Source organism: Ursus arctos, unplaced genomic scaffold (assembly GCF_023065955.2).
Source record: "Ursus arctos isolate Adak ecotype North America unplaced genomic scaffold, UrsArc2.0 scaffold_32, whole genome shotgun sequence".
In the NCBI taxonomy this organism is placed as follows: Eukaryota; Metazoa; Chordata; class Mammalia; order Carnivora; family Ursidae; genus Ursus; species Ursus arctos.
The window spans coordinates 960,825-974,346 of record NW_026623008.1 but is presented as its reverse complement, the minus strand read 5'-3'; the positions used below and the strand labels follow the sequence as shown (position 1 = coordinate 974,346).

The window sequence follows — 13,522 nt, the reverse complement described above, 5'->3', positions numbered from 1 at the left end:
AGTGAGAACTGATCCACCCCAGGACCAACCCGGATCTGCCCCCTGGAATGCAAACATGGCCCCAAGACGACAACCCCTCAATGCAATACACATGAGCAGAATGGAGGAGAAAACCACACGTCATTGCCAAAAAGCTATCTGAGAAGTTGAAAATCCTTTCATGATAAAAACACGCACTAAACAAGGGGGAGACCAACATGGCGGAGGGTGAGGAGCCAGAGAAGAAGGGAGGACAGAGGAAATGCTGGCTGACAAAGGGTTGCTGATGGAGCTGTGGGGACACTGGAACCATGTAACGAATTCCTCGAGCGACCTGGGCCTTTCACACAGCCTGACTTCCAGCTAAACACTGAACCTCTCCAGTCTCTGTTAGGCACACGTGAAGTTCTAGCCATTGGAGACCAGACTAGTTGTCTGGGTTGAGACAGGTTCACATTACAGAAATGGACACTCCTGTTTCCAATCTAAATAGGAAGTTTTTGGGGCCCAGGTGCCTCATTCGGTTGGGCGTCCGACTCTGGATTTCAGCTCAGGTCTTGATCTCAGGGTCATGACATCAAGCCCCAAGTCGGGCTCTGCACTGGGCATGAAGCCTGCTTGGGATTCTCTCTTCCTCTCCCTCCGTCCCTCCACACTGCTCATATGAGTGTGCTCTCTCTAAAAACAGACAAGCACGGGCGCCTGGGTGGCTCAGTCCGTTGAGCGGCTGCCTTTGGCTCAGGTCATGCTCCCAGGGTCCTTGGATCAAGTCCCACATAGGGATCCTTGCTCAGCAGGGAGCCTGCTTCTCTCTCTCTCCCTCTGCCCCGTTTGTGCGAGCGCGCTCTCTCTCTCTATGACAGATTATTTAAATAAAGTCTTAAAAAAAAAGATCAAAATAAAAACAAACACACAAATAGGCAGTTTTTATTTAGGCCTAAAAGTGTTAGAAGAGCTAAGGCAAAAGTTGCTGCAGAATTTCTAAATGACAGAGTTTCCGACTACAACTGAGTTCCACAACCTTTTGACAAAAAGTTACTCGACTTTTTTTTTTTAAGATTTTATTTATTTATTTGTCAGAGAGAGAGAGCACAAGCAGGGGGCAGAGGGAAAGGGAGAAGCAGGCTCCCCACGAAGCAGGGAGCCAGATGCAGGATTCGATCTCAGGACCCCAGGATCATGACCTGAGCCGAAGGCAGATGCTCAACCAATGGAGGCGTCCCTCAACTTTCAAACCAAACAAACAAAATACTCAACAAACAAGGCACAGAAGTCACCATGCGTCTCCTTCTCCCCATACCACCACGCAATTAACTCAGTTCTGACAGCATCTACCTGAAGATAGCATCAGATCCCACAGGTGAAGGGCTCAGTCCTACAAGACCACCCTCCTCCCCCACTTCAGATACCAGTCACCAATCCAGACTGTCACCTGTGCTTCTGGCCGAATGGCTATAGACTGGACATCCCCACAATCCCCTCCTGGGTGTGATTAATTTGCTAGAGCGGCCGGATTAACTCAGGGACAGATGGAAGAGACGCCTAGGGAAAGGTATGGGGGAAGGGCATGGGGCTTTCGCGCTCCCTGGGCAAGCCACTCTCCCCGCATCTCCATGTGTTCATGAACCCAGAAGCTCTGTGAACCCTCCTTTTGGGGTTTTATGGAGGTTCGTTTCATAGACCTGATTGATTCAACCTGCAGCCCCTCTCTCCTCCCCAGAGGTCGGAGGGGAGGGTTGGAAACTCCAATCCTCCAGCCACAAGGTCTTTCTTGTCACCACCCCATCCTGAGGCTATCCAGAGGCCCCACCGTAAATCACCTCATTAGCATAAATCAAGTGTATGCCGGAGGAACTTTCAATGAATGATAAAAGACACTCCCACCACTCAGGAGACTTAAAGGGATTTAGGAGCTTTGACAGAAACCGGGGACAAACACCATATACATGTCTCATTATAACACAGATGAAAACTACCTCAACAGAGTAAAAGCCAAATACGAAAAACCCCCAGCAAACATCTCACAGGGTGGTGAAAGATTGAAAGCTCGTCCTCCAAGATCATGAACAACACAAGGACGCCCACTCTTCTATTCAACACAGTAGTGGAAGTTTTAGCAGGAGCAATTAGGCAAGAAAAAAAATAATCAGAGCACATAAATTGGAAAGGGGTAAGTAACATGATCTCTGTTTGCAGACGATAGAGAAACCCCTAATGATTTCACAAAAAAGCTGTCAGAACTAATCAACAAGTTCAGTAAAATGGGATGTAAAGCCAACACACAAAACTCAGTTGCATTTTTATACACAAGCAATGAACAATCCAAAAAAGAAATTAAGAAAACAGGTCTGGGGACGCCTGGGTGGATCAGTCGTTAAGGGTCTGCCTTTGGCTCAGGTTGTGATCCCAGGGTCCTGGGATTCAGCCCCATATCAAGCTCCCTGCTCGGCGGGAAGCCTGTTTCTCCCTCTCCCACTCCCCCTGCTTGTGTTCCCTCTCTCACTCTCTCTCTGTCAAATAAATAAATAAAATCTTAAAAAAAAAAAAAAGTTCCATTTTATAATAGCATCAAGAATAAAATACTTAAGAATAAGCCTACCAAGGAGGTGAAAGACTTGCACACTGAAAACTACAAAACAGTGCTGAAAGAAATTAAATGTGACAAAATTAAGACGTCCCATGTGTATGGGTTAGAATGCTTAATGCTGTCATCATGTTAATACCACCCAAACCAACCTACACATTCCATGCAATCCTTATCAAAATCCCAATGACATGTTTTGCAGAAATAGAAATACCCATCCTAAAAACCATCTCAAGGGACCCAGAACAGCCAAACCATATTGAAAAAGAACAAAACTGGAGGCCTCACACTCCCTCATTTCAAAACTTACTACAGTAACCAAAAAAATGTGATGTTGGCATAAAAACAGACATGAAGTCCAAGAGAATAGAGAGCCCAGAAACCAACCCTCCCGTGGTGTCTGATGACTCTTGACAAGAGGGCTAAGATCATTTGATAGTGAAAGGTTGGTTTTTTCAACAAACGGCGCTGGGAAAACTTGATATCCACATGCAAAAGAATGAAGTTGGACCCTTACCTCACACCATATACAAAAATTAACCCAAAATGCATCAAAAACCTAAATGCAAAGCCTAAAATTATAAAACTCTTAGAAGAAAATACAGGATAAAACTTGACCACATTGTATTTGACAGTGATTTCCTAGATGTGACACCACAGGCAACAAAAACAAAAACACACAAATTGGACCACATGAAAATTTAAAAATTCTGTGCATCAAGGGACACGATCCACAGAGGAAAACAGCAACCCACAGGATGAGAGAAAATATTTGCAAACCATATAGCTGATAAGGGATTAAAACCCTGGGTAGAAAGAAGACTCCCAAAACCCAGCAACAAAAAAATTAACAACCCAACTCAAAAATGGGTGAAGGACTTGAACAGACATTTCTCCAAAGAAGACATAACAATGGAATAAGCCTGGGAAAAGACGCTCAAGGAGCATCACGGAGATGCAAATCAGCACTACAATGGGAGACCGCCTCACACCCACGGGGATGGCAGGAAAACTACAGGTGTAGACGAGGATGTGGGGAAATCGGGAACCCCACGCACTGTTGGTAGGAATGCAAACTGGAGCAGCCACTATGGGAGACAGTGCGGAGGCTCCTTGAGAAGTCAAACAGAGTTACATACAGTGCAGCGGATGCACTTGTGAGTCTACACCCCCCAAAAGTGGAAGGCAGCTCTCGAAGAGATATCTGCACACCCATGTTCACGGCAGCACAAACCAAATGCGATCTGTCCATACAACGGAATACTTACTACTCAGCCTTAGAAACAAGGAAACCCCGACGTCCACTTCGACACCGATGAGCCTGGAGGACAGCATGCTGAGTAAAACAACCAGTCACAAAAGACAAATCCTGTTCGATTCCGTTTATACGAGGTACTCAGAAGCACTCAGAGAAGTCAGAATCACCGAACACAAAGTGGAAGGGTGGGAGCCAGGGGCTGGGGGTTCCTGTTGAATGGGGACAGAGCTGCGATTTCATAAGATGAGAAAGGTTCAGGAGGCGGATGGTCGCGGCTGAACGACAACGTGAACGTATTCACATCAGTGAACCGCACACTCAAAAATGGTCAAGATGGTAAGTTTTACGTTGTATGTAATTTACCACAGTAAAAAATTGGGAAAAGAAAGGAATGTCGTTTTGACACACGCTGTAACAGGCATGAACTTCCAAAACATCGTGCTGAGTAAAAGAACCCAATGACAAAATACCACATGCCGCATGATTCCGTGATAGAGTCCAACCAGGTAAATCCACAGGGACGGTCGGGGGCTGGGTGGAGGATGAGTGGGGATGGCTGCTGACCTTCCGGAACGGTTCCGGAAGTAGGTAGAGGGCTTGCACAGCACCGAGTGTACTAAATGCCACAGAATCATTCACCACATAGTGGTTAAAATAGCACATTTTATGTTACCTGTACTTTACACAATTTGTTTAAAGATTTATTTATTTATTCCAGAGAGAGAGAGAATGCGCACGCATGCAAGCGTGCACACATGTGCACATGCACACGGGGGAGGGGCAGAGGGAGAATCCCAAGCAGACTCCCCGCTGAGCACAGAGCCTGTCTTGGGGCTCGATCCCATGACCCCAAAATCATGACCTAAGACGAAATCAAGAGTCAGACGCTCAACCGACGGAGCCGCCCATGTGCCCCACTTTACACAATCGGTCTATAGAACCGATGAAATCCAGATTCACGACCTGAACAGAAGGTGCTAGAAGGTGTTCAACTGAAAGGGGACACGGGTCCAGGTGGTGTAAGGTGGCCCTTCCAGCTGGATGTGCCCAGGTGCCACCACGGGACCGCATTCCTGCTGCCTGTCCATCTCTGGCCACAGTCTGCCAGTCCATCCGGCCCGCTTCATGCGGTCCTGACACAGCTCAAGGGCGCCATTCACATGGCACCTGTCCGACCCTTCTTGCTCCCTGGCATCAGGCATGCTGCTCGAGGCCAAGAAAACTTGAACATGAATGCCCACACAGGCACCAAAAACACACAGCACACCCTGTCCACCGTGGGGACGTTAAAATTAAGCAGAAGAGTAAAATACAGGGGAAAACACCTACACTCCAAGAGCCCAGGAACCCCGGAGGCCCCTCGTGAGGCAGGCGTTCTCCTCACACACCCCTGGCCAGCGAGATGAGGCCGCCCTTCTCCTGTGTGCCTGGTGTTCGGGTGCCGACGTGTGGAGCAGGGATCGTGGGCAGGGAGAGACACGTCAACCACCCTCAGCCCCTCCCTGGGACCTGGCGCTCCCAAGGGCTGGTGGAATGATCAACAACTCTCTGAGTGGTCTTCAAAGCCACAGAGCCGCCCCTGGTAAGCATCTCGAGGACCCGCCGGCAGCGGAACAGCCCAGGACGGTGCTTTCTTGAAGTTCACATTCCCTACATTCCCCCACAGTGACACCATCACTGGCCAGCCACTCCCACTTCCACCTGTGGCAGGGACCCTGCATGTCCCCCACCTCATAAACCTCTCCCGACCCACATCCCGGCAGCTCCCAAGTCCCACGCTCAGCAAAGCCATACAAGCACACAAGCGTCCTCTGCCCTCGCCCGGGTGGGCCCCACTGGCCTCCACTTCCCCGGAGGGGCCACTGCTAGAACGTTCTTTCCCACGGGACAGCCCCTCAGTGCAGCTTCCTGGCCTCCAACTGTCCACCAGCAGGCCCCTCCCAGCCTCCACCACCCCCCCCCACCTCGGGCTACATGGCTACCTGGGCGACACTGATCACTGTCTGACTCGGAGCATTTACGTATTTATCTGGCCTGTCATCTGCCTCCCAGCTAGGACGTCCTGGGGCTGGGTGGGGGGTACCGAGCCCAAGCACTGCCTTGTGCGGAGGCACAAGCAGGACTAAGTGAAGGATATGTGCCTCCTTGCACTCTCCCCGAAACCCCCCTCGTGTCCACCGCCCTATCGGCTGGCCGTGGCGGCAGATGCAGGCAGCCCCGGCGTTCTGGCCTCATCAGACCACCTGCTTCACTGTGGCCAGGACGCCACGGTCCACATGGCCCCACGGCCTTGCTGGCTGTTCCTTCAGGGTCCGTGTGTTCCTTGGGAGCTACAAGGCCAGGCCACTCCCAGCCACCCTCTCCTATATGCTAAGGGCCCCCAAATCTATCTTCAGCCCCCCTGCTTTCCTAAACCCAAGACTGATGCACACAGCTGCCCACTTACCATCTCCCCAGGGGCCCAGTGAGTGACACGATCTTGGCACGGCCTCTGCCCGAGACGGCACAGCCCCAGGCCAGAGGAGGGTCTGGGTGGCTGGTGAGCAATTTATGCCCCACATGGGTGCTCTGCCCTCAAGGACAGAGTGAGCAGAACGGCTCTGACCTGCTCGGGCTCCGACGGTCCCCGGGACAAGATCAGAAGCTCTGTTCTGGACCCACTGCTCCTGGGACTTCATCCCGTCTCAACAGACCCACGGGGAGATGAAAAGGATGCTCCCACGGCATCCCTGGGGGCCACTAGGACTGCGGAGAGCGTAAACGACCAGGTCTCCAGCTGTCCCAGCCGGGCCCTCCCTCCTTGGGGAGATCAAGGCACTTCCTGCACTTCCCCTTACGGCGCCAATGGACCCAGCAGCGTCTGAGGGCAGCACCTGCCAGCCGGAACACACACAGGCCAAGGCGGGCGCACCCGCGAAAACCCCACATGAGGGCACATCAACCACTCACTCTGCCTTTAGTCGCTTCGCGAGGATAACCGTTCCTAAGCCGTGGCCCACAAAAGGCCCCCGTCTCCACCGTCCTGACAGCAAGGATCAAGAACTCAAGCGGCAACGTGCGACACGCGTCATAGGAAAACGGCAGTACTCACTGTCTTCTCCCGGACAAGGCATGCCTGGCTGCTCGGGGATGCTGGGGAACACTGGACAGAGGGAGAGAAAGAGCAGTCGGTCACTCAGCGCGTCCTGTGGAAGGTCCTGCGCCGAGTCAGGCTGACCAGACGGGCTTTCACACGAAGCCCACGCTGCTGACCAACCTACCCCGACGAGACACCCACTGTGGCAAAAGCATGGAAACCCAAGGACACCAACGTCAAAATGGACTTCTAAAGGACTTCCAAGTGCACTAAAAAACTCTGGGGGGCAAAGCAGTGTGGGGGCCTAGACAACAGCTGCCCCAGGAACCCTCCTGACTCGCAGCCGTAAATTAACACAGAAAGTTAGGAGCTGCGCCTGCTTCGAAATGGACTTCGAAACACCGGATTCTATTTCGCACTCAAGGTGGAGTTCAAAATTAAATATCTTAAAATAGACCCTGGGTTTCCCTCACAGATTATTAAAACAGAAGCTTAAAAAGTATTACAACTTAGCTGAAGAAACCACTTCCTTATCTAGAAAACAACACCGGCTTTTGAAAGCAGCCGGCAGTGTTGAGAGGCTCGGCACCGTGATCAGACGCCGGCAGGGCCGGGGCTCTCGCTGCAAACCCCGTTCACACACAGAGCTGCAGAAGCTGGACCCTGCCACCGGCTCCTAGCCCCGCACCAGGGACAACGACTGTCCCACAGAACACCGCTGGTTGGGAGCTCCGGTCCCAGCGGCGTCAAGCTTGGGCCCCGCCGTCCCTGCCCACCCGCCCGGCTGAGAGTCTAGGCCGCACAGAGAGAATGCAGACGGGGCTGGTCGGAACCATGCTCAGACACCCCACAGGACCCCAAGAGTGTTGGGGGGCAGCCTGAAACCCCCAATTCAGACTATATTGAAATCGTAATAATTCGTATTTCCCGTGACTCAATCTATAACACAGCTCCGAGCTTCAAGCTGAGGACAGCTGTGAGCCAGGAGACAGGTACAGGGCGGGTCTCGTCCACCCTGACTGTACTATGCACGGCCCCCCTTCCACCTGCCCTTATACGCTCTGGGCCGGGACCCTTTCAGCTTCCAAAAAGGTGGAGACCGGTGAGAGAGCCCAGGCTTCTGATGCACCCAGTGATGTCGGCCTCCCGGGAACGGGGACAATGAGGACCGGCAACCAGAACCCAGGCCCCTGTGTCCAGTGAGAAAGGGCTTTTCTGACTCTTTACCAGCTACGGCAATTTTTATTTGGGTTAATAAGATGTAAAAGAAAAAACAAACCCAAACTGCACTGTATTCAACATCCTTAAATTCTCTGGAATCCCAAGATTTTAAACCATGATCCTTCATGTTTTCTAGTCCCCTAGGCTGTCTGGAAACCATGCTAGGCTTCCGTCTCCCCAGACCACAGTGGGACCACCCCACCCCTCCAGCCGCCACTGACCGTGAATGATGAGCCCTTCATCCCTGCGCTGACAGGCCAGGCGGAAGGCCTCCTCCAGCTCCATCTGGGAGGACACGGTGCAGGGGTCACCTAGGTGGGGCAAGAGACATCACTGAGGCCACCGCAGGCCTGAGGCAAAGTGGTCCAACTCAGGTTGGGAAGGGCAAAGCCTGGCTGCTCCTGTCCAGCCACCCCTTGCAGAGCTGGGAGACCCAAGAATAGCGAGCAGGACCAGGGGCCCACATCAGAACCGGCAGCTCCCCAGAATGAGCCCTGAGAAGTCCACCTGCAGATGTAAACCGTGCTAACTCTCATGGCTTGGACAGGATTAAGGACATTCTTCCTAGGTTAGTCCTAGATGAAAGAAAAGGCTCCCTGCCCCCATCCTGGATAGGAATATAGAACCGCACAGCACCAATGCCCCAGGGGGCTGACGCTGCTGCTCCCCTGTGTCCTCAGCTGGCAGCTGGACTGCATCCCCACCCCCCAGCTTTCTCAGATGTGTGTCTGACTGAGAGAGAGAAGGATGGAGAGGGGGAAGGAACGGGAGGGGGAAGGACACTATGGGGCCCTAGCTACTTACCCTCCAGCTCTCCCTGAGAAGATGAAAATAAAAAAGAACTTATCCTTCCAAATCACCCACTGGAAAGCCCAGAACAGGAGAGAGGAAGAACAGGGAAGGAGGGCAAGGGCTGGCCCCAGGTGGGGACAGGGAGACCCCTGCAGCCCCCTCCCAGTCTGCCCTTCCCCAACCCCCAAACCCAGCTTCCTTTTTGACCGGCCTCTTGAGGAAGTGATTTCCAGCATCCCTGCGGGGGACGATGGCTATTAACTAGCTTAATCCCCTAGTTTTAAATCTCCCCACGGAGGGGCTGATCTAACTTCCTGCACACGGAAGACTTAGAGATTTACAGTCCACCGGACATAAGACCAAGGGCGCTACCTTCACTGTCCACCCACTTCAGGGTGAGCGGGTGCCCCTGGTGGAGACTGCACATCTCTCTCACTTCCTTACAGAGCTCCTCGAAGGTCATCGCTGCGTCTAGGCTGGTGATCAGGATGTCCCTGGGCAAAGAGGATGCACATGTTTCACCAAGGAGCACTTTAAATCAAATTAAATACTGATTAACTGAGTTATTGATTACATAAATGAAAATTTTCCCAAACAAAATATTACACCCCCCCCCCACAGAACCACTGACCACAGTCTTGTTTTTTAATGACTACCATGAATGCCCCTGCACAGAAAGGAAAGATCTATCCTGCACCTGGATGTGCCTAAATGGGGGGGGGGGGCAGGTAAGAATGAGGCAGGGATATCAGAAAGGGACAGTGGAAGCCGGGCGAGCACTTGCTCAGGCACCAGGTTCAAATTCAAAAGGTCACATAGGAGGGCTGCAGGGCGGGTAGACGGTGTGTTCAGATCAGCCCGCTGGCTCATCAGACCTTCCGCCAAAGCTGACGGTGCGAACAGTAGCCCAGGCCTGAGCTGGAGGGAGGCAAGACCCCGCATGGTTGTGACGTGAGCTCAGAGAAGTGGGCATCTGGGACTCAACCTGGCAAAGTGGGGTCTCTAACTCCAGTGTGCATCACCCAGAAATCCCCTCAAAACACAGGTGCTGCTGGACGCCGTGGGGACCTAGCTAGACCCCAGTGTCAGCACATCCTCCAAAGGTCAAGCTGGGGGCCCCCTATTTCTCAGAATGGCACTGCAATGGGCCTGACCCTCAGCTGCAGCCCTGCTGCCTGAGAGCCACCTCCCAGCGGCCAGGCGGCAGCACAGCCCCATCCGGAGACAGAATTCCACCTGGGCCCTTGTGGTTTGGATACTCGGGCTCTGATCTTGGTGGGTGCTTTCCAGAACCAATATCATGGCTGCACTGAGGCCCACCCCTCCCCACTCAGAGGGCGAGGTTTGAAGTCGCATGGGAGAGGGACCAGGGCAGAGGCAGTGGGAGGGAGTGACGAGCTGGGGCAGGGCAGGAACCTCAGTGCGGCCTGAGGCAGAAAAGAGGACAGTACCACATTGGGACAAAGGAAGAGTGTGGGAGGAAGAGGAGGAAGAGGGGAAGGGGCAGGGGAAGGGTGGGGAGAGGAGAATGAAAGGAAGGGGGAAAGGGGTGGAGGGAAGGGGAGAGAGAGGAGAGGAGGTAGGGAATGGGAGGAACAGGATGAGTGGGGGCCTCATCAGCCAGGGGAAACTAGACTCAAGAGGTCACATTACTGGCGGTAACCAAAGCACTCTCCAGGGGCCAAAGTCAGGGGCGGGGACGGGGGCATCGGTGGCTCAGTCCAGAACTCCCAAGGGCTCCAGTGAACTCTGCCCAAGTCCCGTCTTGCCTGCCTCCATCCCTCCCCTCAGTGCCTGAAGGTGCCTACTTGAACCCAGTCTGGGGGCAGGCTGGGGGGCGGGGATCCAGTCCCCACCCAACCTGGGCTGCTGGGGTGTGGACTTCCTCTGAGGATCAACTCTGATTTTTCACAAAGTGGCTTATTGCTCAATCCCACGATTCCTGGATGGGAAGAGGACTGTCTCTGATATGGTGACAGGCCTTCCACACAGTTCACCGACCAGCAAGCCAAGATGTTCTGGCCCTCTGATGAGTCTGAGAACTGGTTTTACATAGGCAAACCACCCTTCTGGGCCAGAAGACGGAACTCCGAGACCTCTTCTGGTGGGCTGGCCGTCCCTCCCCCAGAAATCATTCCTCCCTAGAGCCTGGTCACCAACTCTCCCACACATATCCTGCTCCCAGGTGACCCAGATGAGGATGGCAGAAGGGACAGGGCAGTTCCGACCTGAGACCCCAAACAAAGTGCCCCCCCCCCAAGACAAGAGCCCCAAGCCTCTCCTCAGCTTGGAGGATGCACCAGGAGATGCACCTCTGGGGAGACCACCGGTAAAGAAGCAGCAGCAGAGACGTCTACACGGCGCTCAGGGCGGAGGCAGGATCCTGCCTCGGGGCACCGCCCCACCATCAGCCGGGCGGCCCCGCGGCAGCCAAGTGCCCGGTGCTCCCCGGGTGGGGCCAAGCGCTCCCGGCCTCTGACCCCTGTGAGGTGCCCGCTCGCCCCATTTTACAGCGAGCAGGTCGAGTCCAGGGCGCCGCGCGCGGACGTGAGCTGATCAGAGTCCGAAAGACCCGGTCCCAAGATTTACAAGGACCCCCCCCCACCCCGCCCCACTTCGCGCAACGGCGGGCTGCTCACTGCACCTAACCTTCTCCTGGGTCGTTAAACTTTTCTTAAATGGAAACCTCTATCCGGGTAAATTGGGAAAAGTTTAGGAAACCCTGATTTTTAAAACTCTGCCGGCAGTTTTCATTTGGCAAAAACTTCAGCCCTTGCAGGTCTGTGGCCCTAACGTCCAGCCCACTTTGCCGGCAATATCTCCGTCCTGTGCCCCAGGCTGTGGGCGCCTCCCGAGCCGCAACGCCCTTCCGGCGGGTCCGAGCCGAGGAAAACCCCGCCGGGGCGGGGAGGGACCGGCGCAGCCGCTAGCAACCGCAGCGCTCCGAGCCTGGGCGCCAGAGGACCCAGCGACTCCACCCTCCCCGCGAGCTTTCCCGCGAGTGACGTTCCAGGGCGCCTGGAGCGCCCGCCGCGTCCCGGGCCGCCTCTACGGCAACGGCGCGTCAGGACCTCCCGGGGCGCCCCTGGGCCCGGAGGGGCCTCGCCGTCCCCTCCCTCCCGCGCCGCAGTGGCGGCGACAAGGTCCCCGACGGCAGGCGCGGTCCGGGCCGTCTCCCCGCGCCCGGCTCTGCCCGCGGCCCGCCGGCCCCGCCGTCGGGCGCAACGCGCTCACCCGCTGTAGTGCGCCTTCAGGCGGACGCGGCAGCCGCTCCCGTCCATCTTGGGGCCGGTCCTGCTGGGCATGGCGAGCTCCGCCGGCCGCCGTCAGCGCCGCGCCCCGGGCGCTCGGGCCATGGCGCGGGGACCCAGCGGCCGGCCGGGGCGCCAGGTGGGGCCGGCGGCGGAACGCGGAAGGGCGCACGCGGCGCCGGGACTCAGAGGCGTGGGTCCGGCCAACTCCGCGGAACTTGGGTGGCGGGCTGGGCGGGACAGGGGACACGGCCAGCGGGGACGCGCGAGGGGCGCGCACGGAGTCCCGGTGTCAGGCCTGGGGGCGGGGGTGCGGGGGGGTGGTCCGAACATGGCCGACCCGAGGCCCAGCGGGCGGCCAATCGGCGGGACGGGCGGTCCCGGGGCGGGGGCGGTGGCACCTGCGGCCAATGAGGGCGAGGCGGGGCCGCTACCTGGGCCAATCCCCGGGGGTCCCCGCGGCGGCGACCCAATGGCTCCGCGCGGGGCGGACTACCTGTCGGGCGGGGCACGGCCCACCTGCGGCCAATGGAGGCGCGCGCGGCCCGGCTCTGCCCGGCAACCAGAGGCGGTGCCGGGTCGGCCCAGAGCGCAGGCCCCTGGGTGGAGTGGGCCCCCGGGGACCGTGCTTCCCAGGTGGGGCCCCTGCGCTGCAGCGCCCCGAGAACCTGTTGAAAATGCAAGCTATCTCGGGTGCCCCAGCCCACATTCACGGAATCGAAACTCCAGCAGTCTGTGCGAACAAGCCCTGGGTATTTCGGAGGTGAACGCGAGTTCGAGAGCCGCTGGTCTAGCGGACAGTGGGAAAGGGTCGCCGGTGACTTGAGGGGCGGGAGCAGAGCACTCAACCAAAATCACGGGGACGTCCGTCTCAGCTGCCCTCCTCCCCTTGCAGAACCCAAGATCCTATTGCACGGAAGTCTTGTCTACACTAGCTGGCGGGTCCCTCTGTTCCAGTTCACTCCTCGGCCCGGACAGGGACACTGCATTTGCCCATGTCGCCCGTGACCTTCATTTCTGAATTCCCGAACTCCGTGGGTCTTAATAACTTGATCTGGACAGCGGCCTCTGAACACCCTCCACGGCCCCCAGGGGCCACATGCTGGTTGCATCAACGGGGCCCAGATCTGCGTTTGTAGGACCTCACCTGGGTACCAGGTGGGCACCGAAGACTGAGGTCTGCACTCCACTTGTCCGCCCCCTCCCCACACCACCCAGCTGGCAACCTCTGACCCGGGACTCCAGGCCTGGCCAAGCCTTCAGGCCTCACCTGGACAATGGGAAGGGCTTCCTGTACAGGTCACATTCTCATCCCCAGATGCTTCCTGGGAACCAGGCCCTGGGGTGAGCCTGGAGAACCA

At 55.9% G+C, this 13,522-nt stretch overlaps 1 protein-coding gene across 2 annotated transcripts in view; it reads right to left on the bottom strand.

Moving 5' to 3' along the window:
- PRKCZ (protein kinase C zeta) overlaps positions 1 to 12,439 on the bottom strand; it is a 101,222-nt gene extending 88,783 nt beyond the window's left edge. The window contains exons 1-4 of one of the 2 annotated variants that reach the window (XM_057305266.1): positions 12,145 to 12,439; positions 9,283 to 9,404; positions 8,340 to 8,429; positions 6,913 to 6,963 (exon numbers count right to left, since the gene is read on the bottom strand). In XM_057305266.1, the coding sequence (XP_057161249.1) occupies positions 6,913 to 6,963; positions 8,340 to 8,429; positions 9,283 to 9,404; positions 12,145 to 12,215 (334 nt within the window). In that variant the 5' untranslated portion in view covers positions 12,216 to 12,439. The remainder of the gene's footprint in view (positions 1 to 6,912; positions 6,964 to 8,339; positions 8,430 to 9,282; positions 9,405 to 12,144) is intronic. The other variant, XM_057305267.1, reaches the window with a different exon arrangement.
- Positions 12,440 to 13,522: the final 1,083 nt, after the last annotated feature.